Source organism: Podarcis erhardii (genome assembly GCF_964252035.2).
Source record: "Podarcis erhardii genome assembly, chromosome: 2".
In the NCBI taxonomy this organism is placed as follows: domain Eukaryota; kingdom Metazoa; phylum Chordata; class Lepidosauria; order Squamata; family Lacertidae; genus Podarcis; species Podarcis erhardii.
Genome location: NC_138498.1, coordinates 60,936,990 through 60,955,413, shown reverse-complemented (window position 1 = coordinate 60,955,413; position 18,424 = coordinate 60,936,990). Strand labels below are relative to the sequence as shown.

The 18,424-nt window shown below is 38.6% G+C and overlaps 1 protein-coding gene across 3 annotated transcripts in view; it reads right to left on the bottom strand.

Annotated features, from left to right (window-relative positions):
• SPOCK1 (SPARC (osteonectin), cwcv and kazal like domains proteoglycan 1) overlaps positions 1-18,424 on the bottom strand; it is a 398,473-nt gene that overhangs the window by 265,663 nt on the left and 114,386 nt on the right. For all 3 annotated transcript variants that reach the window (XM_081850393.1, XM_081850392.1, XM_081850391.1), the window contains exon 3: positions 6,007-6,052. In XM_081850393.1, the coding sequence (XP_081706519.1) occupies positions 6,007-6,052 (46 nt within the window). The remainder of the gene's footprint in view (positions 1-6,006; positions 6,053-18,424) is intronic.

The following is an 18,424-nucleotide window of genomic DNA, read 5'->3' as shown; positions in this document are numbered from 1 at the left end:
ATTGTTCTACCACTGATGTGTTTATTGAGCTCCTTCAGGAGGAAGGGGAGGATATAAATATTATTCTTAACAACAACTTTGTTGGCACAACTTCTTAGTTCTTATCCTCTAGTGAAGTGAAGCTGAAGTACCTATAACTGAACTAAAACATATCCTTCCCTTCACCTTCAACTCCCCTATCTTTATCACCTCTACTGCATTGAGAATTGAGGATAGGACAAAGGCCTGCATTATTATTTATAGAGCCAAACACTCTATAATCTACATATATTATTGTTGTTGCTTATAGTGATTACACTGAAATGTTGCTGTTATGCTACACCTACTGTTGACTTTTTCTCTTGTACTTATGAAGTATGTAGCAAAGGTATACAACCACTTTTCCACCTCTTTCTTTAAAATCTGACACCATCTTATTAAAAAAGAGAGGAAATAATTGCAGGGATCAGGACTCAAACATAACAAGGTGAACTGTTCAAGTCCATAGAGCATGTTTAATGGGTTTCTTTATGTTTGAGAGCCGGCCCTATAATGTAGTTCAGTGAGCAGTAGCAGAACAGCTATAGTAAAAATGACAGGAAGGACACTATTCGCAAAAAAAAAAGGGGGGGCTCAGGCTGCACAACTGGGATATATGGTACATTTACACAACACCCAAGTTCTGGAATGACTTGAAGGGCAAGCAGTGGTATTTCGATTAAGCTGTAATTGCTGTTCTTCTAGGAACAAGAAATAAGACAGTGAAGTCACACCTCCTGCCAATGGGCAACCATTTGTGGCCTATGTACATATTTCCTTATTTTAGCAGGTAATAAACCTCCATCATCATGGGACATGGGTGACAGGCAGAGAGGAGTGCAAATACCCTGCACTTCTCTTTTATCATGCAAAGCCAAGCTTTTGCATCTTCCCTCCACTCTCAGGGGCAGGTACAGGCATATTCTCATGTGAAAAAGTTATTTATTTATTTCATTTCTATACCATGGATCACAGAGTGGCTTACAATATAAATCTGAACCTTTTATTCTGAATGAAGGAGAAAAGATCTGGAAGCTTGGAGAAAGTGTGGGCCATTTGCATTTGTTTGTAACTGCTACGTTCCATAATATCAGAAGAAACCGCCATTGTGCGCTTCTCTTTTGGCTCAAATCCACAACTGCTTTGGATAAAGTACAGATTGTTGGTTTCTTTTCCAGTCCCTGGAGCTATCTTTAATTCTGAATGTGTTACGTCCAAGAGCAAAAGAGCATAGAGTGTTGCGGCTTCTAAGCTTCCAACCCTTGAGTTTTCTCTATCTCTACTGGGTGCCATTGTTAGTCTACGGGGCTAAGAGTGGAAGAAAAATCTCCCTTTCATCCTCCTGCCTGTGTACCTGTTCTCTCATTCTCTGTCAAGTCCTCACGTATGAAGTGAAAGAATTCCTGCATAGGTTTCTAAGGGGAGAAAAGTGAGTCAATATTGTAATCTCAGAGGAGAATAGAATCCTAAAGGTTATTTTAATAGCTTAATTGTTGGCTATAAATCCCTTCCATTTTATGACTATAAACATGTTCTGCCAATATCTTTCCCCCCCTCCACTTTAAATTCAGGAATAAGACTTCAAGTTGGCAAACCTGCCACCTGTGCAATTCCTATGCCCCAATCCTACTTCCTAGTCACAGCGAGCAGTCAAGAATACACATTCCCAGCATTAAAATGAACCCAGACTTTGAAATTAGAACTATGTACTTCTGCTGATTATGTACTTCTCAATTATGTGAGACTTTCAGGGTGCAGTCCAATCCACCAGCAGAGGTATATTGGGAAGTGGCAGAAGCCTAATTATGTTGGTGGAACTTGAAATATGCTACTGGCCTGACAGATCTGCTAGTAGAACTCCTCTGACATACCTGTAGAATACTCTGCTTGCAGAGATATTTCACCAGGGAAAGTATGTTGATGAAATTGGAGTGAGCTGTGGATGGGACAGCGTAAGAGCACACTTATGCAAAATCTTTTATGCACCCAGAACATGGCTGCAAAGCTTTAGACAAGCTGCCAGCCTGGTGTAAGGAATTTACCTCCCAAAACAAAGTAGCCACCTCCAGTCACCTTCCATCCTACCAATATTGCCGTGGCAGAGCATAGGATATGGCATAACAACTCCCATTCACAGCACACTACCACCAATATAAAACCCCATATAGGGAGACTATAAGACACATGACATGGGGCCCTTTTCTCTGACTTCATTTCACATGTACTTGGAGTGGTACCACAGAGTGGTATTCTGATGGTGGGAAACTATGGAAGAAAGATTACTTGGCCCATTCAACAATAGAGGCTTTGAAATGAAACTCTTAACAATTAGGACATACAGAGATATATGTTGTGTAGCATTGTATCAACAACACTATCATTCCCTGCCCCGCTTTATTTTGGCCTAAGGTAACGGGACCTAACTGCCAAGAGTCAATTCTCTGTATTAAAACTGCCCAGTTTATGAAGTCTGATTTCTGAACAGCTTAAATCAATAATTTTAAACAGATCACTGATTATATGTCAGAGTGCAATAGCTGTGCTTTGGATTTTTAGAGAGAGGGGGAGAAAATGTGCAGACTAGCTTCAGAAGCCCTGGAGAGGAAACGTGGCGTTCACAATAACAGCAAACTGATTAGCAGCTTGAAAGTAAGGCAATTACAAATATGAGAGAGAACTTGACATCATTAGAATTCCAAGAGCACAAATACATTAGCATCCCAGGAAATACAAGACAATAAAAACCAGCAATGCAATGCAGGAGCATAAGGCTTACTTATATAAAATGGTCACATTTCAGTAAAGAATGAAACCAAGCCCTCCTGAAATCCCCCCAACACACATCACCATTACACCCGCACATTCAATCACCACATAATACAGCCGGGAAGCTTGAGATTATGTACCGGTTAGAAAATGGGCGAGTCCTTTCACAAATACCTTCTTTGCATGAACGAGATAATTATGCATTAAGAATTGCACATTCAAATCATTGTATGTCCACAGAGGAAAGTAATTCCTGTGCCAATCAACAGTGAAAAACAAAAAAACCCCAAATTTAAATCCTGGAAACACAAGGCTTAAGGAGGGATTTAGGGTGCCTACAGACATTCTGTTGAACATCTAATCCAAACAGAGATGTATTTCATTGGTATTCCAGTAGTGGCAAACCTGAAACTTGCATAAGTGGATTGTCCTTAAGTTGCATCCAGAAACACACAGGAGATAAATTCCAGGGCAGAACAACAGCACAATCCAGCTGTTTTTGTAGAAATGATTGGATCTCAAGGATACTTTTAGCACTTCATCAGACACGTATTGGTCAGTAACTACTGTGATGTACATCACATAATACAGCAATAAATATGGAAGAGAATACTATTTGTCTGTAATGTGCCAGTGAAATGTCAGGGATTTTTAAAATTTGTAATGGAACTGGTTGGTTACTGCACAGTAATTTACAAAACTGCATGCTTTATAATGCTGGTCACCAGCCTGGGAAGCTATCCTCTTATATATGCCAGAGTGCCAGCAGTGCTTGTTTGCAGTAGACACCATGCAGTGTAAAGATGATCAATAGCATCTGCTAAAATTTTAATGAGGCAAGACCCAGGGAAGGTTAATTGTCCCACATGTTCTCCTTGCTAGTAACAGAGTCTTAATGAAAAACCATTTCAAGCAGCTTTATTTTTTCTTATTTAAGGGTTTTCAGAACACCAGTGCAGAATGGTATTCTTCTGCCGTGCTGTTGGGTGCAGCAGAAATGTTAAGTTCTAAGGGAGAAATGTGGACGTCACATTGTTAGAAATCTAGTGTGGTACCCATCAGTTTATAATATGCACTTAAACTACTTTCCAGTTGAATGGTTGCAGATTCTTTGCTTTTTACTCAACTGGCAGAAACTGATATGTACAACCCCAGCAGGACTGCTAATGTGCCTTATTATCTTCTCCGTATGAGATCTGGAAAGAATCTGCTGCACAACCCTGCATAGAAGGGGTCCTCAATATGGTGGTTCCCCACTTGAAGGGAACATGGATATGTATGTTCATTAAGCAAGTAATGCCTTCCTGACCTCCAGCCAAGACCTGGGTGCATTATATATCCCTGACAGAGGACTGAACGCAAGGGCTGTGACAGGACCCCCACTTTCCTAACATCCTAATATGATTTGAAAAGAAGGGAGCTAGAGAGAGTAGTCACTTTGTGGTTAATGGTATTTTCCTGACTATAGTTTATGGATAGGATTAGAGATATGTTCTATTCCTCTTATAGTGCCAGTGTTCAGATTAGTATCCCACAGATCAACACAAGCAGCAGCAACAGGCTGTATAAATGAGGTTATAACTAAGGATCTTGGCATGTTCATCTGTACAACAGATGACAGCACAAAGATAAAAGAGTTGGAAGCCAGAGTCAGGCATTAAGGACGGAGGAGGATCTAAAAGTTTGAGAAACTGCTGTCGAGTCTCTGGAAATTCTACATGCTATGATAAACTTCTAAACTACCCACATATAGAATCTCTGTGTGCTCCAGCCAATCAGAATTTATTAAATACCTTTCCTAAAGTACTTGTGGCTTCCATCAATCTGTGATTTACCAAAAGTGATCTGACTAGAAATGGATCGTGAATATACTGTGCTGCGCTACATTCTTTACGAATCCAGGCATATATTACCGTTATAGGCAGGTTATTATTGGGCTATATGAATTTATAGAGTAATGGCAGGCCAGATATTTTTTTACCATTTTACTTTCCTCAAGGCAGGTGAGTTTTGGTCTGCTAGGTTAATGATTCCATCATTTGGTAACATTGTTTTCTTGAGTGATAGATTTCATCAACGCTTTACCAGTATTTCCTTGCCAACATATGGTACTGCATCACAGCACTGACTCTTTTATTTCTGTATACTGCACATGAGAGCAAGACAGCTCTGACACCTTTTCCTTTAGCACATTTGATGGGTGTACTCTTTGCTGTGGGAGATTTTTTTTGCACTCACAATGAAACAAAAATTGCATTTAACAGCAGTCTTTCCAGGGGTAGCATTACACTATTGTTTACGGTGACCTTTTATTTTCAGATGAGGAAGCAAGCTAAAATATCGCTTGCACACAAGCACACAAAAAAGGAAAAAGGGAAAAGAACAGAAATGTAGCAAGAAAAATCAAAGTACAGCAGACGATGATGCTGAAATTCTAAAGCCATGTTTGGCACAATTGTTTCATCATAAACTGGCAACTTTGACAAAATGTATTTAAAGATATTACAAGGGAAACAATCACAAAATATAACAAATATGCATGGTTTTTTGCAGTGCAATTTTTTTTTTTTTACTTTTACAACACTATTCCAATACAGATGAGAGATCATAGAAAGGTTACTGCAAAAAAATGAGATCTTTACAGAACATGTAAAGCACCAGTCTTCATGAGAAAGTACCTAATTTATATTGGGGAAAGGCACAACAGTAAATTAGACACTCTCTTCCAAAGCACCACTTTCTCAGTTTTCAAAGCATTCCCACTGGGCTGCTAATGAGTAAAAGAAGTATCACAGAAGATCCTAATTCCATGTTGCAACTACTTTGACCCTTTGTAATAATATGAATTCAGTGAGACTACAGTGTAGTTGAATGAATGGAACTTTATTGTTTAATCTGGGGTCACCAACCTAGCGCCCACAGTCACTACGATAACTGTGAAGGCCTTCACTGGTGCTCCTGGGCAGAGCATCTAGATGCTAAGATTTATTTGCTTTCTTTAGTGTTTTTAAGGTTCTAGCCCTCCTGGAAAAGGAAGTTGTGAAGCAAAATGTGCAAGTACCCTTGTAAGCAATTTCTATGAAATAAGCTAGGCTGGCTGCTCCTGTCAGTAGCTGTCTTAAACCAATAGGTGAAGCTATGTTGTTGGGAAACCAAGCAATATGGATAGTGATACTTATAAAACAAAGCAATTATATAGAGTGAATATAATATTTCTTTTACCTTGATCAAAAGGCTTGTTTGGATTCCAGTTTCTGAAATAATCATCCTAAAGGGAAGAAAATAGGAGTGAAAACAGTTAAACTGTTAAAATGAAATGTAGGTATTTTTTTGGGCAAGTCTTTTATTTAGTTCTTTGTTAAACAAATATGCAAAGCTCTTTTTCTGTAATCCATTTACTGTTTGGCCTCAAGATAAAACTAAGTTTAAAAATTTAAAATGTTGCTTTCAAACATATACACACAAAATATAACACAGAAAATGAAGATATATTTCACAACTCAAAATACTGTGCTATCTTAGTGGCTCCAGGGTTGTGTATATATCCAGGGAATTTCAAAGAAGCCTAACCAGTGAAGGGAAAACTCCTCTTGGCTTCATTTGGAATTGGGCTCATCTAGCCCAACCAATTGTCTTTTAAAGTCAGCAGAGAGCTTGGTTATTTTTGAGTGCAATCCCAAACTTTCTCAGGATATCATTGCACACCCAATGACATAATGTGGAGAATGACATGGTTGAAATCCTTCCCCATAACCAGCTCACTTTTCTCCCTTACTCCACTCCAAAATTTATACCTGGAATGGATTGAGAAAGAAAGAGAGTTAACTTGGGTTATATCTGAGTTAGAGGAAAACTCTGGAAGTAATAATGCTTCATATTACAGCTGGGCTTTTTAATTTGCTGATATTCATATTGAAAGCAAAGGCATTATGAATTGCAGTGATAAATTTGATAGCAAAGGTTTTTTTACCCATTACACACGTTAGTGATAAGTGACCTTTTCCTCTGTCTCTGGCATGTATACCTGTAGAAATCAGCACTAGCAACATATTTACAAATGAAGTCTGTGAAACTGGCCTTTGTGGTAAGGTACAGTGGTGCCCCGCAAGACGAATGCCTCGCAAGAAGAAAAACTCGCTAGACGAAAGAGTTTTCCGTCTTTTGAGGTGCTTCGCAAGACGAATTTCCCTATGGGCTTGCTTCGCAAGACGAAACATCTTGCGAGTTCTTGCGAGTTTTTTCCCCTTTTTCTAAGCCGCTAAGCCGCTAAGCCGCTAATAGCCGCTAAGCCGCTAATAGCGCTAATCCGCTAAGCCGCTAATAGCCGTGCTTCGCAAGACAAAAAAAAAGTAAGACGAAGAGACTCACGGAACGGATTAATTTCGTCTTGCGAGGCACCACTGTATCTGTTTAAGAGCTATGCATAAGGAACTGTAATATTATGCAAGTAGTGAACACAAGACAAGCAGAGGCAGAGGTTGCTTCCTTTCTCAACAGGGCCACACACTGGCTGCTATTAGCTAAGTCTTCTCCTACTCCTCAAGATGCACAGGATTCCAATTCGCAATACCAGATTTTGTAAACATGGCAAATGGCTCTTCCTGGGTGTGCATATCCTGCATGGGAGAGAAATGACTGGGTGTAGGCCTCATATTTTTGTGCCAGAGATGATAAAAATACTACAGGTTTGGTGTTTTTTTTACTAGGTATTCTTCTCCTGTAAAGCACTCTGGGATAATAAAGAAGTCATGAAGGGTGGCATGCAAATGACATTTAAAAAACCCAATATTTTCAACTACTTAACAAGCAAAGGATTTAGTGAGCTGTCTTTAATTTAACAGTTTAACTAGTCAATCTTAGTACATTCCCCATCCCCTACATGTATCTACATTTTTAAAAATGAATTAAAGTTGCCTTGCTATTGTCTAGTCATACTGCACATGGTAATTTTAGTGATCTTGAATTATATCCAATACACTCTGGGGTAGACCCATTGAAATCAATGGATTTAAGTTATTAAATCTATTGATTTCAGTGAGTCTACTCTGAGTATCACTAATATTGGACATCATTTTGTTCAAATAAAAAACAAATTATTATCTTTTAATGAAGCAAAATGATTGCTACTTGTCCCTTTTGCAACCTTCAGTCAATTGATTCTGAGAGCTTCTCTTCATCTCTTTCTCCATTTCAGTCCGCTGCTTCTATGGACTATGTATAACTTCTTCACTTGCTCCTTTCATCCTTTCTTCCAGAAGTTTTTGGTGAAAGCATTTTAAAACAGATTTTAAAAATCCATTCCCTTTACCCCCATCTACATTCCTCCTCCTCCTCTCCTGTATTGGTTGAGTTTCCACTATTTGCTTTCCCCCCTGTGATTATTCACTCATATTTGTCTTTCATGATTCTCTCTTTCCACTCTACTACTCATGTCCCTCACTCAATTTTCTCTTGCTTCCTGACATCCATTGCCCTAGCATTCCTTTTTATTGCATATTTACAATTATTCTCTATATGTTCTCTCTTTCATTCCTGTAAGTCTACCCTTGTTACACCAAAAAAAGTGTTTTGATTCTCATTCTCTCTCATTGATCTTCTCTTTCTTGAGGATACTGCTCTTTTACAATGTCTTACTTTCCATCCTCCAAATGTTGTCACCTTTTTTTAAAAAAAACTGCTCAGCCTATCTTCTCTTCCTCCAACCCACTTAGAGAAAGAAAGCGTAAGGGTCAAAAAATTAGCAAGCAACAGCTACATGAATGCAACATTGCCCACTTGCTTCCAGCTCAGAAAAAGGTTTGCTCTTCACAGTTCACTTGGCCAAATATTTTTGAGTACAGCTCTCATTTGACAGTACAGAGATAATTCTACAAAGTATAGTCTTTCCATAGGTCGTCTTCGTTTTCAAATTGGTTTTAGTTCTTTTCACTCTCTAACTTCTATTTCTAATAATCTTATTGCAGCAATATTTCTTCTCTGTATTCCTTCTTCTGGTTCTTTAGCCTCCAGTCCAACTGACTGACCCACTTCCATTGCTTGCTTGAATATTGGAGTTAAGCAGTAACTTTCTTACTTCAGTGTTTCTAACAATGGTTCTGCTTAACCACCTCTTCTCATTTCTGAAAGAACTGAGTACTGCGCCTTTTTCTTTTCACCCCTGACATTCTCCTTTTTGGCTCTTCCATCTGCTTATTTGCTCTCACATACCACAGTTATATTGAGTTACAACTATACTAACCTACACCCAAGCCATTTCTTCTTTTCATGTTCCAAACCCCTGCGGTTTGCTGATACCCTTCTATTCATATGAATAATATCCAGTTTCTCAAACTTAATTTGGGTCAAAATTGAGCTTCTGATTTTTTCCTCCTTATGCAGAACTTTCTCTTGTACGTGTTCATATTGTTTTTCTCCTCAAGCTTAAAATCTAGGCATTCTCATTTCCTCCATATGTCCATGGTCTTTCAAAGTCTTAACATTTAAGGTAAACAATTCACTACCAAATGAAGTAGACTGTGCTTATTCATGGTCATTATTATTTTCTCCATTTTCTGCACAGATAAATTGTAGCATTCTTCTTGTTGGTTTTGCTGTTTCAGCTCTCAAAATTCTATAGTCTGTATTCAACTCTGCCACCTGCCTAATATATTCTACTTGCCTTTCAGCTCATGCAATTCCCATCCCCACTCTGGTTATACTGCTCCTGTCACTTGGTTCCTCTTCCTTCTCATCAGTGCTTTAAGCTACTTGTATTTAAATAATTTTGCATTATCTTTTCCCCTCTCTATCATCTCTTATTTCTATACACACTTCTTCCTAAAGCCTTCACTCTAAAGGTACCAATTTCCTAGTTAAACCTAAGTATACTTTTTCTATTCCCCACCTACTTCCATTTCTCATTCCCTGGAGTGCTCTTCCATTTAACAGCTGACTCTCTTTTACAATGAAGTAAAAACTCCTTTACATTCTTGCTTCTCCCAACTGCTGCTCTTCAACCCCTTTTTACCATTCTTCCATTTCTGCCCTAATATCATTGTGCCTTTTTGTTAGATTGCAAGCCTACAGAAAAAGCTTGCTTAATTTGTGCGCAGCTTGCTAATTTATAGGGCATTAGGCATATTTTGAAGGTGATACTAATGGGTTCTTTTCCTTCCATGAGATCTACATACCTCCTGATTGTAATAAAACCTCAAAGCGGTTTACCAAAGGGCAGAGCGGTATATAAAAAGTGTGAGCTGCAGTGGGAAATTGATCAAATGCAGATCTAATAACATGAAGTGGGAATTGACAGCTAGTTAAGAATAAGAAGATATTTTCAATGTACATATTCTAAACTAGCATCATTTTATTTTAGCAGCTTCTGCATCCCAGGGCTTCTTCTAATGCAGTGGATTCACTACTACGAAGTTTTACTGCTCAACTGAACAAATGACTTTCAGAAGCATATTTCCCTCTCACAAAAAGTATTATTAGTCCTGACCCCCACTTTAAGCTTAATTGCTTTTAATTTATTCCTATACAAAATACAATGCTTTAGTATTTCTTAGGTGTCTTTTCTTCCCCAAGCTATTCATTACTTACACTTTCTAAATGGAGAGGAACATATTCATTTAACCCACTGCACTTTAGGGGAAGGCAGCACAGTGATTCCATCTAGTGTGATGAGAATGCTATCCCCAGTTCTGCTCTGGAAAGTTGGGGAAACTCCAACAACAGATTTAGGGAGCACACAGGGGGAGGAGGGGCACTGATGGAACCTTAGTTTTAATGCTATGTTCAATACAACTCAAAGTCTCTTAGGAATAAAAGCATGTTTGTGTAGGGGGGGAAATACATAGATAAGGGAACTGTGGGGGGTTTTGTTTTTGTTTTTAGAGAAACCTTCTCTGATATATAAACTTTTAGCATGTAGAAAATGACATGCTTTCTTGTACACTGACGTGGTGATACTATGTTAATGGGAGGCACTTTATAAATATTTTAAATAAATAAAGATTAACAACAGCATTTATTGTGCTATTACTGCTTTATTAACTGAGCACTGGAAAAGTCCAAGGGGTGCTCACTTAGTGAAGTTTGTGTGATTAAATGCCTGTACCAGTTTGATCTTCCCTCCCTACTGGATCAATTTGCCTAGAGCCATTTTGTACCCAGATGTTAAACCAGGGATGACAAACTTCTGTAATGTTTAATGGGCAGCATTAAGCTACATTTTGCTCATTTCTGTGGGTCTACTCTGAGGAAAGCTTAGTTGAATACCACCTGGTATAGTTTCCAAACAGAACGAACTATTGCTCAATACTTTCCAGTCTATTTCATAGACCAGAGACCAGAAAATGAACAAGTTTTGGAACAAAGAGGCTAAACCATTATTTAAAATGTTGACTGCGTATAAAATGCCATGCAGTACCTTTTAGGTATTCAATTGTTAACAAGAAGAAGCAAACATACCTCAACTTCCTGATGACGTTAGCATAATAAATGAGGAAACATAAAAGAATGAATTTAAATATTGGGAAAGAATGCAAACATTTTTCAGTCCCCCCCAACAATTCAAAGATACATTTGATGCAAGACAAAATTTAAAATCAGAATATCCATTTATACTTTCTAAATTCCAATGCAAGTCATCTAGCTATTTCCATTACCTAAATAAATATACAGTTCTGTAGGCAATAAAATTCTATTAAAAAAAAACAAAACTGTAATAAAATGTCATGCTTGACAAGTATAGGCAAACTAAACAGAAATGAGCTTATCTTTCATGAGCTCTTAATGTTATATGTTGAATGATTTTGCGATAGTTGTGGATAAACCTGGACCTGAATTTTTTAAGTCCTATGTTTTGTGAAGTTAGAAAGGGTGGGGGGGGGGAGAAAACCCCCCAATGCTAATTACTATTAGAACTATACTCCCTAAAAGTAACTAATCAGTAGTGGCCTCAGTAGGGTATTTGCCCATCTGAGCATTTTGAATCTTAATTCACTAGTACAAGTGACTAGTAAAGCTAAAGGGACTCCTGACCGTTAAGTCCAGTCGCAGATGACTCTGGGGTTGTGGCACTCATCTCGCTTTATTGGTCGAGGGAGCCGGCGTACAGCTTCCGGGTCATGTGGCAAGCATGACAAAGCTGCTTCCGGTGAACCAGAGCAGCACACGGAAACACTGTTTACCTTCCCGCCAGAGCAGTACCTATTTATCTACTTGCACTTTGACGTGCTTTCGAACTGCTAGGTTGGCAGGAGCTGGGACCGAGCAACAGGAGCTCACCCCGTTGCGGGGATTCGAACCGCTGACCTTCTGATTGACAAGCCCTAGGCTCTGTGGTTTAGACCACAGCACCACCTTTACCTTTCTTTCCCTTTTTTTTTACCTTTACATCAACAGTACATATTATTTAGACATGTAACATTTATGTAATGAAAGCAGCAAGGTGAGAGGATTATAAACCATTGGGAATAAGAAATAAATTGTAATATATTGAAACATACAATTTTTAAATGTTTAAAATTTTCTTTATAACATTTGCAATGCAGTAACAAGCTTTAATTTAAACAATATTAGTAGTTGTATGCTATCTACTAAGTATATCAATAGTTATAAATCAGCTATATGAAGAATATGTTAATCTTAGTGGTGTGCAGGGATCCAGATGAATCCCAAGCAGAATGCTTTGGAGGGATAATAATGTTGTTCAAGGTGAAGCAGGATCTGTCCAACACGCCCTCAACCAAAGCATTGTCCCCTGAAGCGTTCTGTGGTGCACTGGGGATGTGGGTGTCAAAGACACAACTACAGTGCATCTGCTAAAAAGTCAAACTATGTATTTAAGCTTACTATACGGGGAAAATGTGAAAGGGAGGGTTCCAAACCAGATTACAAATCTATTTTGTAATCTGAGGGAATAATTTTATCAGTGCTCTTCAATCACAGTGCTTTGGGAAGAAGAGGTGCTGATGAAACAAAGAACTTTGCTCTTCAGTGTTTCTTTCTCTTTTGAAAGTTCTGTCTCTAAGGAGCAGGATGCAAGAAGAGTTCTGGTGGGATTCTCTGGAGGTTTCTTTTGTGTTCCTCATTCCAATCAATACATGCAAACTCTTGTTGCCTACCTTTCCTAAGCTCTTCTTTTCTTATTTATTCTATTTTGACTTACTTTTACTGCAGTTGGCTTTTTGAGTCCAAGTGTATTATGGCAGCAGTACTCATTCTTGCTCATAGTATGGGATAGGAGAATCTGTCCATTTTTGTTTCTTTCACTTTCTCATTTTTCAAAACTTAAGTTCCGTTCTCCACTTTGGCACATCAATTAGTGAATGTTTTCTTTCAAAAGTTCTCAGCAGCTTTTGGGTGCTGGGAAGGATTGCTCTATTTGCAAATCCTTGTTTTGCTGATTTCATTTAATATTCTAATTTTCTGAGATTGTTAATTTGAGGTTTTCATCAGCTGTACGCCGTGATCATCACAATTATAACAAATAAAGGCTTGACATATCTCGCTTTGCATGTCATGAGTCTATCTCATATATTTGTTTCACTTTCAAATTGAATTACTGAAATAAATGAACTTTTCCACGATATTCTAATTTTTTGAGTTTCACCTGTATTTCACACACTTCAGAACATTATACTTGCTAATGTAAGACACCAGAGTGAAAGCTTTGAAGGTGGGCGTGGGTAGCAGCATTAATAATGTTCAATGTACACATACCAAGTGGCATAGCACCATCAGCATTTATTAAAATAATGTTTGTTCCACTCTTCATCTAAGAAAAGGCCCCTGGAACAGCTTATAGATTGCTTTAAAAGATTTCAGTCTGTATTTTGCCCCTTACCATCATAGATGAAATTAGCTTTAACTTCTCCTGCAACTATCCTAGACACAGAGATCACAACAGAAATAAAGTCAAATCAAATCACAAAAAATTACTTGCTCAGATTAACTTTTATGAATTCCAAATTTATGCAACTCCACCCAGAATCTCATTCTTGTTTTTTTAACTTCTGCTTTATAAACCTGATAATTAAACTCCTTGAAGCAAGTAAACTCTTTATTAGATAGGAACACATTTCACAGATGTTTTGCAAACTTGTCAAAAAAAAGGAAGCTTACATAAAATGCTTAGGTTATGAATAGCAAAAACATTAGCTAAATAGGACTATAAATGTCGGATAAATTGCAGTTATCCATTGTACACTAATCTAGCAGCAATGAGATGAATAAAAGAGCTCTAGAGCGAGTGTACTACTCTCAATACATTCTCATATTTGGGGACTGAAATGCTAATCTTAATTTTGCATTAAGTAAATGGCAAGAAATGGCCTTTTGTGCATCAGTGTCCTGGAACGGCAGACCAAGGCCAGCTGACCATTACTTTCCAGGTAGATCAATAACACCATAGGAGCTGAAGCAGTGATAGCTGCTGAGGCAATCAGCCAATCAGGAGAGTGACTGTGGAATTTAAATGAGCTGCTGACAGTTTAACAGGCAGATAGGGACTTTCTGAGCAGTCTTCTTAGCACGTATCTGTCAGAAGAAGAAGAAGAAGAGTTTGGATTTGATATCCCGCCTTTCACTCCCCTTCAGGAGTCTCAAAGCGGCTAACAATCTCCTTTTCCCTTCCTCACCCACAACAAACACTCTGTGAGGTGAGTGGGGCTGAGAGACTTCAGAGAAGTGTGATTGGCCCAAGGTCACCCAGCAGCTGCATGTGGAGGAGCGGAGACGCGAACCTGGTTCCCCAGATTAGGAGACTACCACTCTTAATCACTACACCACACTGGCTCAGGAGGGACAGATAGTGAATTGGCTCTCAAAGATAGGGATTTGACTCTCTGTGGGAGAGGGACTAACAGTGTAGACAGTTGGGGATCAGAACTGAGTGCAGTTAGCTAGGCAGGGCAACCCAGTTTTCATTCCCTGAGGGCAAGTTAAATCCAAGAAAAGGATGAGTGGGTGTTGCTGGTTAGGACACTGATAGACTTTGGGGGGGGGTGTTGTCTACCTGTGACTTGGTTCGTAAAGGACTGCTGTTTAAAAGTTCCTTTGTAAAGAGTTTGTATTTTAAACTAAGTTTTGTGCCACACTTTTGAAACCAGAAAATGTTAAGCATTCACTGACTATAATTAAATAAAAAAATAGTTTTGTTCCATAAATGCCTCCTTGTGCTTTCAACCTCCGAGCTAAGAGTGAGTTGTCACTGGGTAGCCTTCACTGAAATACTATACCTTGCTGTTGTTAAAACATGGATGCTACCTCAAACAGTTAACTGTAGACCTCTGCTCTGTGGGTGCAGTGAAAACTTTATCTAGTAGAACACACAGAATATCATTCACAATACCCAGCATCCATCTTCGTTGAGGCTGTTTGTTACACCTGTGCTTTTTGATGTCCTTGCTTTGTAATATGGAAAATCATCTCAACATCAAAGAAAGGTTGGAGCAGCTGCTTGTTGAAACCAACCTAGCCTATACCACAAACATCTCCCTAAGGTCTAATGCCCATTTAAAGCAAACTCTAGTACCAGCAAATTACACATTTTCCCCTGTTAATTCAAATGGAGATTTCCCAGTTGAGCCTGCTCTAGTAAGAGAGGTTAGTCTCTCAACCTTCTAAGCACACTGTAATTTTCCTAGCTATCATTTTCTGCCCTGTCTCTTGGGAGGTGGAGAATATTCATTCAATTAGGTTGGTTTCCACAGTGAATGAATTGCATATACTATTGGGATATTTCTTGTAATCCCTCCATCCACCCTTTGGCAGAAGGAATAATTGAAGACATGCTGATACATTTGCCAAGGCAGTTGGAAGTCAGGTGATACTACTTGTGCACATGAAAAGATAATGCAAAATATATATGGCAGGGACGATTTTGGATAGCAGTACAGATCTGGGGGAATCAAGATCTCTGAGGTTGCTGCACCTCAGTTGCTTACGAAATTTTAGTAGAGTCACCAGTTTGAAGATGTTTTGGGTATGCATTTGAATGTGTCTATATGTATAAATGTTTGCTTTTCATAAGTTTATAAATATATAAATTTTTGTTTACTTTACTAAACAATGAAGATAAAGTCATACACTTCTGCACAGTATGACACTGAGTCTCTTATTTGGGATCTAATAATTAACCAGACTTTTCCTCTAAGCCTCTTCCTTTTTAACATACTTCATTTCTGAGGCCTTTTAAAATTATAGACTCTTCCTGCAGATAAAATGTTTGTCTCTTCACTAACTAGGAGAAACTGACAGTCCAAACCCTAGCTACTTCTCCTCTGCAAAGCAGAAACTATGGATAGCATGGGATTCCAGCTGTTGCAGTCCAATATACAAACTCTCTCAGGCCCAGTCAAGTTGCATAACAGCCTAAGGCTATGATGTCAAGGTGATTTTAAAGGTTTATAAGATTTGATGCTTTTGAGCATTCTTTTTTTTAAAAAAAAAATAATAATATTTATTACTTTTAAAACTTACAAAAAAGAAAAAGAAGAAAGAAGACAAAAGAGAAAAAAAGAGAAAAAACAATACAATACAATATATAAACTATACAAAACACAACCTTAACACATTAAACTAAACACAATAAACTAAACAAAACAATACAAAAACAATTTAAAAGCATACCTCATACCTTTCCCATATTCTATCTTTCATTCCCTTGTTTCATCGACCTCCTCTCACCTCCCTTTTTGTATTCTACTTCTATTAGTTGTCTCAGCAATTCCTTTCCCTCTTTCTCTATTTTCTGTCATATAAATGTCTTAACATATTTTTAATCTTATTTTCCATTAAAACTAGTATACTTATTTAAGCTTGACTCCTTAAAATATTTCCACTAAGGCCATAAAATTTCATTCCAACATTTTTCTGTCACTCATTAATTTTACAATATTTCTATATATAAACTTTAAATTTTCCAATCTTCTTCCACCATCTCCTCTCCCCGGTCTCGGACTCTGCCAGTCACTTCCGTCAACTCCATACAGTCCATCAACCTGGAGATCTTATGTCCGAGGCTCTTAACTCTTTTCCACGTCCCTTCTGCAGGTCTTCTTCATATTCTTTGATGCTAAAGAGCAGATCTCGGGGAAACTCCGACCTAACAATGCTTTTATTCCTTCTTGACAGGTCAGCCAAATTTCCATAGTTAAAGCTAAGATCCATAAAGTATTTCAGGGCATGTTTCAAGATTCCTCCAAATCCAAAGGCCCCCAGAACTCCAATCTCCTCCTGACCCAAGTCCATGTCCCAAAAGTCAGTTAATCCCTGCATGGAGGGATCTTTCCAACTTTCCTTTTCCAGTCCAGGCCAGGCTCTGATCCTCAAAATCTGACTTTTTCTAGTTTCAATCACAAAAGGCCTCAACTTATAGTCCTCAATTTGCCTCTGTAAGGCTGAGGCTCCCACTTGTATTACTTTAGGTTCGACAACAACAACTTTCTCCTTCTCCTTTTCCACAAATTGTCCTGCTAAAGTAAATTCCTGTACCAAATCCTGAATAATTTCTGTATTGGTGCTCACTTTTTGTCCCAAATTAATCACTTTTTGTCCCAAGTTATCAATTTTAGTAGTCAAAACATCCGTCTTCTTGTGAAGTTGTTCCAACGAGTAGCTTATCTTACATAATACAGTCACTAAAGCTTCTCCTGTCGACATTCTTAAATGGTCCAAGGTCAATCCCTGATTCTCACAGTTCTTATCATGCAGCTGGAGATTCCCCAGCTCCACTCTTGTAACAGTTTCAAAAGCTCCCTCTAGAGGGAAACAGTCTCCACTTGTATCAATCCTTTCAAGCACAGTTCAAAAAGTAAAGTTAGTTTCATTTTTCAGTTACAGATAGGTAGCCGTGTTGGTCTGCCATAGTCAAAACAAAACAAATTCCTTCCAGTAGCACCTTAAAGACCAACTAAGTCAGTTCTCACACCAAGAACTGACTTAGTTGGTCTTTAAGGTGCTACTGGAAGGAATTTGTTTTGTTTTTCATTTTTCAGTTACTTTTCCTCCTTTTTAAACGCAGAAGAGGACAATGGAAACAATATATTTCTCTTATTTAACTAACTGTCAACATACGTTCTCTTCACTGTCAATGAACTCTCCCAAAACGTCAATCTACTGGCAGCCCGTTTCCAGGTTCAGAGCAGTGGTAATTTAATTTTTATCACTCTCTCCTGCAGGCTACACAATCCAAAATTTCCCCCCTCTTCTCCTGCTTCCAAGGGGGGTTTAATGATTTCAATCGATGGAAGTTTAATCCTTTACATAAGGCTTTCCAAGACCTTAGCTTGCAGCTTCTTTGCTTCAATCTATTTGCAAAAGGGGAAGGCAGACTTCCTGTTTGAGACCTTCCCGTTTCGGTACCAAATTAAGACGTTTGTAAATCCAATTTTCCGTTCTACTCACGGGTAGTTTAAAGTCAAATTGTCCACAGGAAAAATTCAGCGGTCTCCGGCAACAGCAATGCGGCTTCACTCCGTGAAAAAAGCAATCAGTTCGAAACACCGCGCCACTCACCCCATGTCGCTCCGGATCCCCCAAACTGGGTTTCCCCACGAGCAGGGGAGGCACAAAGGGTGCCAGCCGAATCCCACGTTCACAAGCTTCTCTCGCCTGTGATTTTAGTGGGTCTCCGCCTTCGCCGTGGTGGTCA